Source organism: Dipteris shenzhenensis, chromosome 13 (genome assembly GCF_047967505.1).
Source record: "Dipteris shenzhenensis isolate YYH24624 ecotype China chromosome 13, Dip_SZ_1.0, whole genome shotgun sequence".
NCBI lineage: Eukaryota > Viridiplantae > Streptophyta > Polypodiopsida > Gleicheniales > Dipteridaceae > Dipteris > Dipteris shenzhenensis.
Window position 1 is genome coordinate 10,785,948 of NC_141608.1, and position 14,786 is coordinate 10,800,733.

General features: G+C 46.0%; 1 protein-coding gene across 4 annotated transcripts in view; it reads left to right on the forward strand.

Moving 5' to 3' along the window:
* SS4 (starch synthase 4) overlaps positions 1-14,786 on the forward strand; it is a 153,403-nt gene that overhangs the window by 18,256 nt on the left and 120,361 nt on the right. For all 4 annotated transcript variants that reach the window (XM_087383530.1, XM_087383531.1, XM_087383532.1 and 1 more), the window contains one exon: positions 9,113-9,197. In XM_087383530.1, the coding sequence (XP_087239656.1) occupies positions 9,113-9,197 (85 nt within the window). The remainder of the gene's footprint in view (positions 1-9,112; positions 9,198-14,786) is intronic.

Here is a 14,786-nt window from a genome sequence, read left to right on the forward strand (position 1 = left end):
GAGAAACTATGACATCTTCGAGACTGTGCATCCCAGGCAATCTCAGAGGCTAACAGCTGAGCATAATTCAGAGGTTGAACCAAGCACTCTCATGGCTTAGGTGTCAACGTGATCAGAGACTCAAATCTGAGCATGGATGCATGACCAACTCATAGGTCTAGGGAGTACACCAACATCCTGGAACTCGGCCAGGCCTGATGAAGGAAAGACATAACAACCCCCCTGTCTCCTAACTGGGTACATGGAAATAAGTGGAGCCTTTTATAGGACAAGACACACAAAATGTCAAATTATTACATCATTTTAGGGGGACTACCCAAGGCAGAGTACCTAACACACATGACTCTAGAAAGCCCACTCTTCATCTATCACCTCATGGAGGGATAGACCAGAAACAGCAGCAGTGCAGGCTTGTTCCTCAGGTCCAGAAGGTGTAGCTACATCGTCTTCGTCCTCGCTCTGCTCCGCAACCAGATTGGCATATTCTTTGGCTTGTACCTTTGCCATCTTCTTGAAGCAACGATCCTCTGGATGGCCAAGTTTCTGACATTAATTACATTTAAGAGGTTTTCCTTTCTTCTTGGGCTTATTCTTGAGAAAGAATGCTTTGCTAGATTCGAAGGAAGATTCTGCTTTCTCTGTAAGCCTACGGTTCTCATCAATGAGATGAGCTACCATATCCTTAAAGCTCATATTGCGGCTGACTCTTAGGACAGCAAGGATCTCATTGTACTTGGAAATGTCTTCAATACTTGAGAGAAGTACAGCAACTTGATCATCATCTTCAACAATGGCTCGGATGGCAGATAATTGTTGGAGAGTTGACCCAAGATTGCACATTGAGGGTTTCAGTTTCCTTCATCTTGAGCTTGAAGAGTTTTTGTTTGAGAAATACTTTGGAATTATTGATCTTATTTCCAAACAAATTCTCTAATTTTTCCCAAACGTCATGTGCAGTCTTATCAAAATCCACATGGTGGATAAGGTTGTCAGCTAAAGCTAGGCCAATGATAGCCATTGCTTTATCATTTTGGTTCTCCCACCAATTGATTCTAGCATCATCACTTTGGGGTTTTGGCTCCTTGCCATTGGTGATATTCCATATCCCTTCTCGCATAAGAAGAAGCCGGAGTTTCGTCTGCCAAGTTGGGAAATTGCTCCTGAGAATTTCTCGATGAACGAGGAGTTTTTTATGCTATCCATTGGTGGGAAGGTCTTAGCTGTTATTACAGCCAATGTCTAAATCTCTTACAATGTTTACTCAAATTTCAAAAAAGGCCCAAATTTTACATGGTAGAAGCTTCAATTATGCCAAAGGAAGACACAGGACATAAAAGCCCTGGGTTGCTGCAAAATTAGGGTTTGCAGAAAATTGGGGCTTTTCAAAATTTCCTAGAGCATAGTGTTCTAGCAATACTAGGGAAGCTTCAGACCATAAAAGCCCCAACAAATTCACCCAAAATGAGGCAAAATTCTTGAAAAGCGCAATTTAGGGTTTTGAGCTCAAAAATGGGCTGGAACAAGCTGCTCTTCAAATCGGTCTGAATCCCCTCCAAATGTGGCGGCGATTTTGACACGGGCAGCAAGATAGTGCAGCATACCTCCGAGTTCACAGCTGAAGGAAATGGAGAGAGTGAGAGCTAGAGAGAGTGAGAGAGTCGAAAGCTAGGAAGCTGTAGTTGCAAAATAGAGTGTAAAAGAGTACTACACAAAGTGAGTAGGATAAGGTTTTGTCATAGTGACAAAACCTTAGTAGTCACTAACCATAGTTAGTGAACTAACTGCAGTTAGGGGGAAAAACCTCTAAATGAGGGAAAAGTGCCCCTAACTAACTTATTATATTACATTGGTCACTGCTAAATTATATCTATAATTCCAACACCCCCCTGCAGTGCCAATGTCATGTACAAGGCTGATCAATCACCAAACGGATATAAGTTCAGGGCACTGCGAAATGCCTCAAACTTCTCACGTGGTAGTGCTTTGGTGAAAATATCTGCAACGTTGTCATGTGTGGACACAAAGATCATACTGATCTCTCCTGCATGCAACTTCTCTCTGACGTAGTGATAGTGAACCTCAATGTGCTTCGTGCGAGCATGAAACACTGGATTCTTTGCCACTGCAATGGCACTCTGACTATCAATGAGAATTGGAGAAGGACCCTCCAAAGACAGATGAAGATCAGCAAATAAACGTCTCAGCCAGACACACTCAACTGTTGCTGTGAAAGCTGCCCTGTACTCAGCTTCACATGATGAGGTAGCCACTGTAGATTGTTTCTTGCTCAGCCATGAAATGCAAGATTTTCCCAAAAAGAAACAATTGCCACTAGTGGACTGCCTAGTGTCATAATCACCAGCCCAATCTGAATCACTGTAGGCATGCATCTGCAAGTCACCCCCCCTGGGAAATAGTAAGCCAAAAGACTTGGTGCCTTGCAAATAACGGAAGATGCGCTTAACTGCCTGCCAATGCATAGTTTTGGGGCTGTGCATGTACCTGCTCACCTGAGATACTGCAAACTGAATATCAGGCCTAGTATTGCAGAGATATATGAGGCATCCAACAGCTTGACTGTAAAGTGTGGCATCAACTGATTCTCCTGCATCATGCATTGTGAGTTTCAGCCCCGGTTCCATAGGAGTAGATATGGGCTTACACTCTTGCATGTTAAATCTGTCCAAAAGTTTCTGAACATACTTGGACTGAGACATAACAGTGCCACGTCTCTCATGAGAGAACTGGATCCCCAAATAAAAGTGAAGCAGCCCCAAATCTGACATATCAAAGTGGGTCTGCAAATCAGTTTTGAAATCTGCAATTTTGTCGTCATTGGACCCTGTGAGCAGTAAGTCATCAACATAAAGAAGGATGACTAATATTTCCCCCCCATCCATCTTGATGTAGAGGGTGCTCTCAGTAGGACTATTGTGCAGCCCCTTGCTGGTCAAAAAGGCATGTATCTTGGCATACCATGCACGAGGGGCCTGTTTCAGCCCATATAAAGCTTTATTAAGCTTGCAGACTTGAAGTGCATTTGCTGTAATTTCAAAACCCGGAGGTGGTTTGACATACACCTCTTCCAGCAAGTCCCCATTTAAGAAGGCTGTTTTGATGTCCAACTGATGAACATTCCACTCAAAATGTGCAGCCATTGCAATTACTGATCGGATGGTAGTCATCCGGGATGTAAGAGCAAAAGTCTCCTCATAATCTATGCCCTTTTTCTGAGCATAGCCTTTAGCAACCAGCCTGGCTTTATATCTGTCAATGGAGCCATCTGGCTTCCGTTTGACTTTAAATACCCATCGTGTGCCAATAGCATGTTTACCCTGTGGCAAGTCCACAACATCCCAAGTCTGATTTTTTGCAATGGACTGCAACTCATCGTGCATGGCATTCATCCAATGCACATTACCTTGTGCCTCTTCAAATGTGGCAGGCTCTTCTTCATCAAGGAGAGTACCTGCATATGCTGATTCCACGGAATTAGCACCTTCCATGTGCCTTGCTGCACTGCGAGTCCTGCCAGGTAACGGAGCATCAAGTTTACTCTCCCGGAGAGTCTGTAACAGGCAGTTTGGGACTGTTTTTGCTGCATGTATGTCTGCAATTTCTTGCTGCACCGCTTGTTCCACTGCCTGTGGAGGAGGCATGACATCCTGTGGCGGAACTGAAGCATTTGAAGGTTGCTGTAAATTCTGATTTGGATCAGAAAAATCAGCAGGGGAACCCAAAGCAATGGGTAGCAACCCTTGAAAGACATCTTTTGAAGGTGAAGGCATTTGAAAATCAGCCTGAGTGTGAGCTGAATTTTCAGAAAATATCACATCTCTACTTACAATGATTTTGCGTGTAGCAGGATTGTAGAGACGATACCCCTTGCTTTCTGCACTGTATCCAACAAATATGCATTTGATGGCCTTATCTGACAATTTGTGCCTAAATTCAACTGGCACATGTGCATAGGCAAGGCATCCAAAGACTCGGAAGTGATCCACTGAAGGCTTCCTGTCATTCCAGACCTCAAAAGGAGTTTTTGTTTTTAAAGCCTTAGTGGGAGCCCTGTTCAAAATGTAATTGGCACACATCAAACCCTCTAACCAGAATTTATGAGGCATGTGTTTGCTTTTCAGCATACATCTGTCCATCTCCATGAGGGTTCTATTTTTCCTCTCAGCTTTGCCATTTTGCTGAGGGGTCAGCCTGACTGTGAGCTGATGCACAATACCCTTTTGTTTGAGGAAAGCATCAAATTCTGCAGATAGGTATTCCCCACCTCTATCCGTGCGTAATGTCTGGATCTTGAGCCCGGTTTCATTTTCAACCATGGCTGAAAAGTGTTTAAACACTGTGAACACTTCAGATTTCTTTTTCAGCCCATAAACCCAAGTAAAATTGGAGTAGTCATCAATAAATGTGACAAAGTAGAGATGACCACCCAATGAAGGAGTCCTCATGGGACCACAGACATCACTGTGTATAAGCTGCAATTTGCGAACAGCTTTAACTGAACCATCCTTCTTGAAGGGAAATCTATGCATTTTACCTAAATTGCACCCTTCACAGGTATGTGGAGGAGGTATCTCAAGAGGTGGCAATGCATCAACCATTGAAAATTTCTGAAGTGTCATTAAGCTGTTGTAGTGCATGTGGCCATATCTGGCATGCCATAATTCTGCATTTTGCATGGCAACTGTAGGGGTAGAAATTGCCAAAGCATGAGCTGCTCTTTTCTGAAAAATATCAAGCTGAAAAAGCCCACGCAGCAGAGTACCAGATAACATTAAGGCATAGTTAGCTTCCCTGTCCCGGACAGCACATTTGTCATCCTCAAAGATGACCTGAAATCCCCCTCTGTTAAGAGTGGACACTGAAAGGAGATTTTTGGTTATGCCAGGCACATATAAGACATCAGAAAGTCTGAACATTGAGCCATCAATTGCAGTGAGCTCAACTTCTCCTATGCCACGTACTGAATATGAGGAGTTGTTGGCACAAGTGACTTTCTTACCAACAGGAGGTGGATGCAAGGAAGTAAAAAGACACTTCCTCGAAGTGATGTGCTTGGATGCACCGCTGTCAAAATACCATGTGTTCAGTGTTTCATCAACACTGAAAGCAGATGCATCTGTAGAAGAGTCAAAACTGCAAGTCAAAAAAGCATATGTATCATCACTGCAAGAGGCTGTACTATCCCGAGCATCTGGAACAGCCAACCTAGAATCAGAAATGCAAGATAAAAAGGCATAATCTTGACCAACAAAGTTGGCTGCAGCATCCCCACTATCAGATGCACAAGGGGCTGAATCTGAAACAGCTATTCCTGAGCTGTTTTTCTTTTCCTTTGCAATCCTTTTCCTGCATTCTGCTATGTGATGACCTGGCTTTTTGCAGTAGTGACAAAAACCCTTCTTTTTGGGCTTGCTTGCATCACTTTTAGCCTTTTGTGAAGGCTGTCCTGACCCACTGGAAGGCTGATTTGTTGCTGTTTTTGCCTGTCCCTTTGTTTTTGATTTGAACTTTGAGAGCATGGCTTGTTCACCTGCACGTGAAGCCAAATTTTTCCTGGTCTGCTCTTCCTGAAGCAGAAGTCCTATCAACTCATGAAAAGAAAGAGGATTTGCACCCCCCCTCAATGATAAATTCAGCGAAGTGTGAAAGCTGAGATAAGACTCAGGAAGAGAGTTCAGAGTGGTTGTAATCATCTCTGAATCAGGAATAATTTCATCTATGTTTAACAACTGCTCTCTGAGATCCTGTAGCTTAGTGAGGTGGGCTGACATGGAGTCACCCTCCTCCATATGTGTATTGCTCAACTCTCTTTTTAAAAAAGATACCCTGGCATCATTCCGTGCTGCATACATGCTTTCCAAAATATCCCACGCTGCCCTGGAGGTCTTACACGACCGGATATGCGGAATGATTGATCTTTTCACTGAAAGAGAGATGCATGACAAGGCTAAGGCATCCCGTGAATCCCATCTCTTTTGCTCAGGAGTATTGACTGTAGCTGCACCAACAACTTGTCCTGCAGCTGCACCTTGTGCACGACCTCTTCCACCTCCTTGCTGAGGAGGGGTAGCAGGTGCAATATCTGCTGGTCGGATTTCATCCCCATTGACATAATCCCATAAATTGCGAGAAATCAGAATATTACGTACCATGAAACTCCAGAGGGAGTAGTTGGTACCATCCAATTTGTCTTCCTGTGAAAGACCACCGAACTGGAACTCATTCTGATTTTGATGGGCCATATCTGAGAAAGAGATTGAAGCAGATACAAAGCTGAATTCCCTTACTGGGAATAAAATGCACAACTCCCAAAAAAACACACCCAAGCACGGGCTGTATATGCAACTTAGATTTCTGCACTTGAGCTGTCAGAAATCTGTCCAAGCATAAAACACTCTCCAAAATCTGCCAAAAGTGTTCCAAACACTCCAAGAAAGGCAGTATGTACTGAATACTCCAAAAAATGCTCTCCAAACACAAAAGCCCCAATTTGTGGCTAGAAATTGCAGCCAGAAAGGGGTAAAAATGCTAAAAGCCCCAAATCTGCAATTTTAATACAAAAGCCCCAAATTTCAGACTATATCTCCAATTTTTCTCCAGATGTAGCTTCAAAATTGCACAATGATTGCAATGTCTGCAATATGCAAAATGCCCCAAATATACTCGCAGAATACTTAGCCAAACAATGGCTGTTTGCAAAATTAGCCTGCCAAAGATCACCTGCTAGTTCTCTTGTACAAAACCAAGGAGGTACCTGCTGCTGTACTGAAGCAGATTCAGTACAGATTTACTGTACTGAATACAGTACGGAAATGCCGTACAGTTTGTACGGCACTGTACGGCTAGTACGTCGACAGGTACGTAGACTATACAGGAATGATAACCTGTACGAAAAACAGGTACAAATACGGTACGGCGTCGATGTACGGGAGTTGTACGGCGACGGTGTACGGTACTTCACGGAACTGTACGGCCTTCACGATGTATGGCGACGATGTACGGTGAACAGGTATGTACGACGGCGTACGGTGTACGGCACTTCACGGACGACGGTACGGATGTGGTACGTCGATGTACGGAAGCTCGGAGCTGTACGGCAGGCGAAATTGTACGGCGAGCTCGTGTACGGCGATGTACGTCAATGGACGACACTTGTACGGCGTCAGAATTCCGTACAGTCGTACGGACTGTACGGACAGATTGGCGAAGGCTGAAAGTCGAGGCTGAATGTTGGAACTGAAGGGAGCAAGGAGCGCAACGCTCTTGAACCTTGCTCTGATACCAAATGAAGGAAATGGAGAGAGTGAGAGCTAGAGAGAGTGAGAGAGTCGAAAGCTAGGAAGCTGTAGTTGCAAAATAGAGTGTAAAAGAGTACTACACAAAGTGAGTAGGATAAGGTTTTGTCATAGTGACAAAACCTTAGTAGTCACTAACCATAGTTAGTGAACTAACTGCAGTTAGGGGGAAAAACCTCTAAATGAGGGAAAAGTGCCCCTAACTAACTTATTATATTACATTGGTCACTGCTGAATTATATCTATAATTCCAACAACAGCAGGGCAGTCAAGCTGAGCAAAAGGCGGAACAGTTTGCTGAAGCGTGGGCAACACAGATCAGCACGGAAGTGTGAACTGCAAACCAGAAGAGCTGCGACGTGCGAGTCAATAGCCACGGCCCTCACAAGGTCGTCAGTCGCATGAGAGCAGGCAGAATATCTCAGACGGACTGTTTGCAGAAGATAGCGCACATTTCAAGGCTGGCTGTACGGACAGTAGGCCTGTTTGTACGGCGCAACAGTCCGTACGGCCTGTTTGCTGGTCAATGGAGAGGCATAGGTCCGGGCTAATACGGGCTCTTGTACACTGATGCTGAGGCTAAAGAGCAGGAGCTCAGGTGGAGAGGCAAACGAAGAAGAGGGAGTGCTTCGAGGAAGGAGAGGAGAAGAGAGTGGAACTAGAGTGGCCCAGCGGAGGAGAGAGGTAGCGGGTAGGATTACGAGGTAGGGCAGCAAACGCGGGTAGAAGAGCGAACAGAGGAGCGGGCAGAAGATCCGCAGGATGACGGGTTTGTTTGCTGCTTGCTGCGGGCTGAATGGCGACTGTTGCAGGAGCAGCAGCGTGGGCAGAGAGGTGCAGCGTAGAGCAGCAGTTGCGTGGGCAGGAGCTGCAGCGTGGGCAAGAGCTGGAGCAGCAGCGTGGGCAGCTTCGGGTCAGCAAGAGCTCAGTCAGGGAAGACCTGCTCTGATACCAACTGTTGAAAATGGGGAGAGGGTGAGAGACACATGATTGGAGACAAGAGCTGAGGCACGAACTGATGTTGATTGATTGATTGATCACAGCAAGTACAGAGCCTCTTTTATAGGCTGGGCAAGCCTTATCTTCCCACATAGACACCTCATAGATGAAGACTCTTCACACTCACACAACTGTAGGACACTCCTAGGACTCTAGGACCACACACACTAGGACCACACACACTAGGACTCCGATTCCAACAGTACCTTGTACTTCTTTTTTTCCGTTATCCAAGTTCAATTGACGTGACGGCTAAGACTTGTGCAACGCTTTGCTACCTGCTCTCTCTCTCTCTCTCTCTCTCAATCGATCCTACAGGTTTTATGCTTGATCTGACCCTAGCCTTACAGACCATATGTGTTCTTATGGACGTTTCACCCCGTGCACGACAGACCATATTTTGAAATGTTTATTTTTGGATTTATTGGAGACTTCGCAAGTTTGGGACAGTGTCCCAACTCCCTTGTATGATTTCAATGGTTTGATGAGACTATTGAAAACTTAGACTGCTTGTGCTGACATTTTTTGGGCATATCGACTGCCTTATTGGCTTTGTATTGTGTAATCTATGCAAATTGTCCACAAGGAAGCTCGCTGTTGACATCAATGATGTGGGATACACTAATGATGCATGATACACCTATGATGCGTGATCAGTTTTTTCTACTGTATTTGTCAGAATTTAAGTTGAGCAGAAATATTGTTATGTATGTAAGTATCTATTTTAGAAGATTGTGAAATGCTAAGGTGGATAAGAAGACGAAGCGTTATTTAAAGACAGATATGATTTTTATTCGCAGAGGGAAAGCAGCTCAAATTCTGACGAGGAAAGCTTTATTCACAGAGTTGAGGATCTAATGTACAAGGTCAGAGATGCTGAAAGAAGTAAGTGGGTTGTTAAGTGAGACAAATGTTTGTGTAGTACTTGAGCTAAATTGTTTTTGGGGCCTGTTTGAAAATGTTGTTGGTATGATTTAAATAGAAGATGAAACCTCATGGTGTTCTCTTGACAAGAATTGGAGTGCTATAATACCAAATTTATATTTCAGAATATGTTTGCTTGAAATAAATAAAAGTAGAGTAAATAGGCATAGTTATAACTTGTTAGAAGAGGTCACAACCCATCCGTGAGTCACCATGTGAGGAAGAGAAAGGGTTTAGATGACCTGGATACGGGTGGAGGGTCTACCTGCATCATCTGCCTACTGTAGAGGCTTGTTCAAGGCTTGCAGGATGGGCAGGTGCAGTTGGCGGAGGTGAGGTACAACTTCTGGGTGTTTTGTGCAGGTCTGCGGCACTCCTTGCAACAGATTTGCAGCACCAGGAAAATCTATTTATAGGCCTTGTGTTGCCTGAGAGCAGGTTGGCATAAACAGGTTGGCACACCTGTTAGTTTGCTCGGGTTCAATAGACCCAGGTTGGCCTGTTTATTCTCTCTCCTGTGGGCTGAAGCAAAGGGCGCGCTAGGGCCTTGCTGAGTGCTATGTTAAGCTAAAGAGCTCAAGAGCTCAAACTCAAAACTCAAACTGAAAACTGAAAACTAAGACTCAAAATCCAAAACCTAGTGCCGTGGTGGCTCCCTGGTGGGCTACAAAGATGTCCCGGATCTGCATCTGTCGAGCTGTCTCTTGCTGTAGTGGACGACGGTGGTCTCCTTGATCTCTGTATCTGGTGGGCTATGTCAAGAGTGATGCCTCGTCTCTGGCGGTCTCCTCTAAGGAGAGCTTGTGATGGACCGGACCTCAATCGTGCGTGATCTGGTCACTCTTTGTGCCATGTGTGTCTTTGCGTCTCTAGCTCGGTAGTGTCGTGTCGCCTCTCCCTGCTGATGTATACTGCCCTCATGTCAGCTAGCTCCTCCTCCTCCACCCCACTATGTTGTCGAGCTGACTGAAATGTATAGAAATCCATGACACATGTCATTGTGCTCGGTCTATCTCAGCCTCTCATGGTGCAGTCACCTCTTGTTGCTGTCTGATTTGTCTCAAACGTATCTCTTTGTGCCGTCGCATCTCAATCAAAGAGAGAGAGAGAGAGAGAGAGAGAGAGAGAAAGAAAGAAAGAAAGAAAGTTTATTAAAGTCTTCTGAAGACCAATGGGTCTATGAGACTGTGAAAAACCTGATACAATGAGCTGTGGTAGTGGAGCTACTAAACAAGCATCCACACCAATGCAGAATGCAAAAAAATGCAAAATGGAAGTACTAAATCCTAAGTACAATATAGTCATATCTCGACTATATATATCAATCAATCTCAGCATCAACATCGACATCATCATCACCATCATCATCACCATCAGCAGCAGCAGGACATGAGGATGGATGAGGCTGTGGAAGTGGAGGCATGAGGTCAGCAATAGCTGTCACCCCCCCAAGGGTGCAGTCTTGGTACGTCTCTTGGTTGTAACTCTGCGTCTAACCAAGGCCACTGTGACCCCCGTCGGTCGGGCCCTGACCCTAAACAAGGAGGGAATGTCCCCAAGTATGATTTGTGACTCAACCCTCTGTTTTGAACTGTTGGGTCACAGGCTCCGGGTCACGGTCATGTCGAGGTCTCGCCTCGTGGGAGTCTATGTGATCTAGCTGAAAGAACTCTGTGATAGAGCTCTGAGAGGTATCAGTCGAGGAAGAAGTCTGCTCCTGTCTCCGTGCTCGGAGTATCCTATTGCGGTGTCTGAGCACCTCATGAATGAAACCAGCCAAACATCGCTGGTGTGGGTAGGAGAAGAAACGGGCTAAAACCCCATAACTATCTCTGAAGAGGTAGTAGAAACGCCCTCGGATCTCATAGTAAACAGGACACTTGAAGATGAAATGCTCCTCTGTCTCAACCTCCTGCATGTCACACAGTGTGCATCTGCGCCTCTCCCTGGGTAACCGCTCTGCTCTGCCGCTCTCTATATGAAGTCTGTGTGAAGAGATCCGGAACTGTCCAAGAGAGATCCTCAGCGAGGGGGGTAGGTGAATCTGCGTGTATCCTAGTGGATCAATAAAACCCTCTGCTGTGATATGTAAGAAGTGATCTCGGTAGAAGCCTAGCTTCATTGGAAGATCACTCGGGCCCAACCAAGTTCGGAATGTGCGTAGTTGTAGTAGATCCTCACAGATGACTTGGTTGACGTCGTGTGATAGGAGGGGAGAGAAAGGAGCATCCATGCTGTACTGGAAAGGAGGTAGTCTGTCCATGTGGAGCCCTAGTCGTGCAAACCATCTCTCTGTGCGTGCATACCAACACCTCTAGTCTCCCCCTGTTGCAAGTGCCATAGAAGAGGACAGTGCTAGCCATGGTATCCTGCTATGCCCGGATGTGTAATCCCCATACTTTGTGACTCGGTACATGTACGTAATGACCTGAAATGCAGCATCTAGCTGTAATGGGGGTGACCCAAACTCCGCTTGAATGATCTGGTGAGGGACGGATGGCTTACCACGGATCATCCGTGATAGCATGAGAACTTGTAGCCGCTCCACCCCTGCCCACTCTGTTTCCGACAAGTCTGGGCCCCATCATGGACTGCCATACGTGCGTGCTTGGCGGACGAAGGAGTCAAAAAGCAACCCTTTGGTCCGTGGATTCTGAAAGTGAGAGCGGAAGCACTACCTCTCTAGTCTAGCCAATGAAGCATATCCTCTGCTTAGGTGTGCATGCATTGCGGGTCTCATAGTGAAGATGGGTATGAAAAAGACAACCCCAAGATAAGTGTATGATGAAACTACCTCAACAGGGGGCCTATCAAATGCGAAATGCTCATCGCGCATGACGGCTCGAGATGTATTGAAGATCATAACCTTGGTTTTACCCAAGTTGACCTTCGAATCATGAGACTCACAAAAGGACTGTAGTGCGTCAAGGTGTCTCTGGAGCCCCTCTGTTGAGGAAGACAAGAGAGCCATGTCATCTGCATAAAGTAATATCCGGATCAGCGTGCCCGCGAGAGAGCAACCTACCCCACCCTATGCTTGCATCACTGTCTTGAGCTCGTCGATGTAGAGGCCAAACAAGGTAGGTGATAATGGGCACCCTTGTTTGACCCCGATATTGCGCATGATCTCGTCTGTCAATCCAGATCTTGTCCGAACTCTGCCTGAAACTCGCCCATAAAGTGCCATGACAGCCCAAATGATCTCATGATCGTAACCCAAATCCTATAGGCATTGTATGAGGCGGGCTCTTGAAATGGTGTCAAATGCCTTGCGGAAATCCACAAAGCAACAATAAACGCTCTGCTTCCGTGCCCTCGCCTCCTCGATGATACATCTGAGTGCGAGAATATGGCCAATGGTCCCATGGTCCCGCCTGAAACCGGCCTGTCCCGTTGCTCTGAGTCCTCGACACTCCGCAAATCTGCTGACCTCAAAATCAAGTATTGATGCATAAATCTTGGACATGACATGTCCAATCATAATGGTCCTGTAGTTCTCCGGGTTCATGGGATCCCTTGCCTTGTGGATAGGTGAGATAGTGTTGATGGTCCAGGTGCGTGGAAACCCCAAGCAAACAGCTTCATTAAATAGCTTGGCTAAGATCGGTGCTAGGAGGTTAATCCCATATGCAATGAACTCAGTGCATAGTCCCTCATGATCCTTCACTCGGTCATTATGAAGTTTCATTACGGCATCCTTTTACCCCCCCCTAGTGAAGAGGGTGCAGGATGTGGGGCGTGGCATATGTGATAGGTTAGGGGTTGGCTGATTTGGGATATCATAGAGCGTGTGTGCATAATCAGACCACACCTGAGTGTCAGTGAGTGGTGGGGAGGACCGTCCCTTTAGAAATCTCTGCCAGAAGTCCTTAGAGTTGTTACTGAATAGAATGTTCAATAACTCCTCCTCATTCCGACGCACGAAGTCAAGTTTCTTCGTGCATACCAGACAACGGTTCTCACGTAGTGTCTCTGGTTCACTCGGAAGGCTTTTTTTTGTTTCGAATCTAAGCTGACAGCGTAAAGACTTACACTCATCATCGTACCAGCTATTACAAGTACGGTCCCAGGTGGTGGTTGGCGGGTGGTGTGGGGGAAGGCGTGAAGAGGGGCCTCGTGTAGTCAGCGAGTGACTAGGGCAGCATGATCCTCTAATAGGGGTATAAGGTTAATGCATGTGAGAAGTATGTACAGATGCTCAGAGTAAGTAGGTGAGTGATCGCGGTCAAAGCATCATGGTAGGTGGAGTAAAAATTCAATGGGGTAGAGAGTGCTGTGTGGCGGGGGGTAGAAATGCTAAAGAAAAGATAGGTATGATCAGCCCCTGGAGGGAGAGGTGCTACGATAAAGTCAGTGACGTGAGATGTGAAGGCAGGGGATCCCTTGATGTAGTCCACAACACTGAAGCCTCCCCCATGTGGAAAGCAAGTGAAGCCACCTGAAGCGGGCCATCTATCAAGACCATTATAGATAATGAGATCATGCATCTTGCCGAGGTCTAATGGGGCCTGCATGTAAGATGTGAACGGTCCTCGTCTGTCAGCCGAAACTCGTAGCATACCTGCCTCCTCAAGGTTCATAAAAGTTTTTGTTTACCTCTTTTTTCTTCTTTCATTTTCGCTTTTATTTTCTGTGTCATGTACCGAATCTCCCTCATCCATATTGAGGTTGTAGAGCTGATGCTGAAGAAGCAAGATTCGCGATGTGTTGTCTGTCTCGTAGAGATCCTTTAGAGTGACCCACACCTCTATTGATGTCCTGGCCATCTGGATGTGAGGAAGCACAGAGTTCACGGTAGTCCCTATGATCAATGCCAGGGCATGGGCATCTCTGTCTTCCCAAGCTTCGAGCCCCTCTCCGTCTACTGCCATGAGTATATTCCGTTGTCTGTTCACCACGTCCTCTGGCTTCGTCTCCACTCTCGTTGTCAATTTCCACAGCTTTCGAGCCACTAAATGACTCCGGATCTTCACCTTCCAGATCGGTTAGTTTATCCCGTCCGGTTTCCCAGGCTCTCCAAAGTTAGGGATGGTGAAAGAAAGAAATTTGGGGGAGAAGGAAGGGAGAGCAAGGGCTGAAGAGGCTAAGGAGGTCGACATCTCTGCTGGTAAACCACACAGCAAAGTCGATCAAACTCAACCTTAAGTAAACTAGAACTCCTTACGCACCTGATTGAACCTGAGTCACCCTCCTTCTCGCAAGGGTGCTGTCCTCCAGTTGTGGAAGTCGATTTCCAAGAGCTTCTGAATCAAGGTCGTCCTTTTAGTAAGGTTCTGCTTGCAGGCTCCCACTGTTGGGATAAGTGTGATCAAGGGGTTGCTCTATGGTGCATGTGTGCATCTAGGGGAGTCACATGTGTGTTTGTGTGTGTTGTAGAGGCACATCAAGTGCTATGATGTGTCTAGTGTGTGACCTAAGTGGTGATGTAAGCCAAAGGCTCCCACATGGGAGGTTCCTTTGATTTAGGCCAGTCCCACTGATGTAGGGGCTGATTGCCACTGATGTAGGGAAGGTGCCACCTTCTCCCCATTTCTATAAGAGAGAGTCACC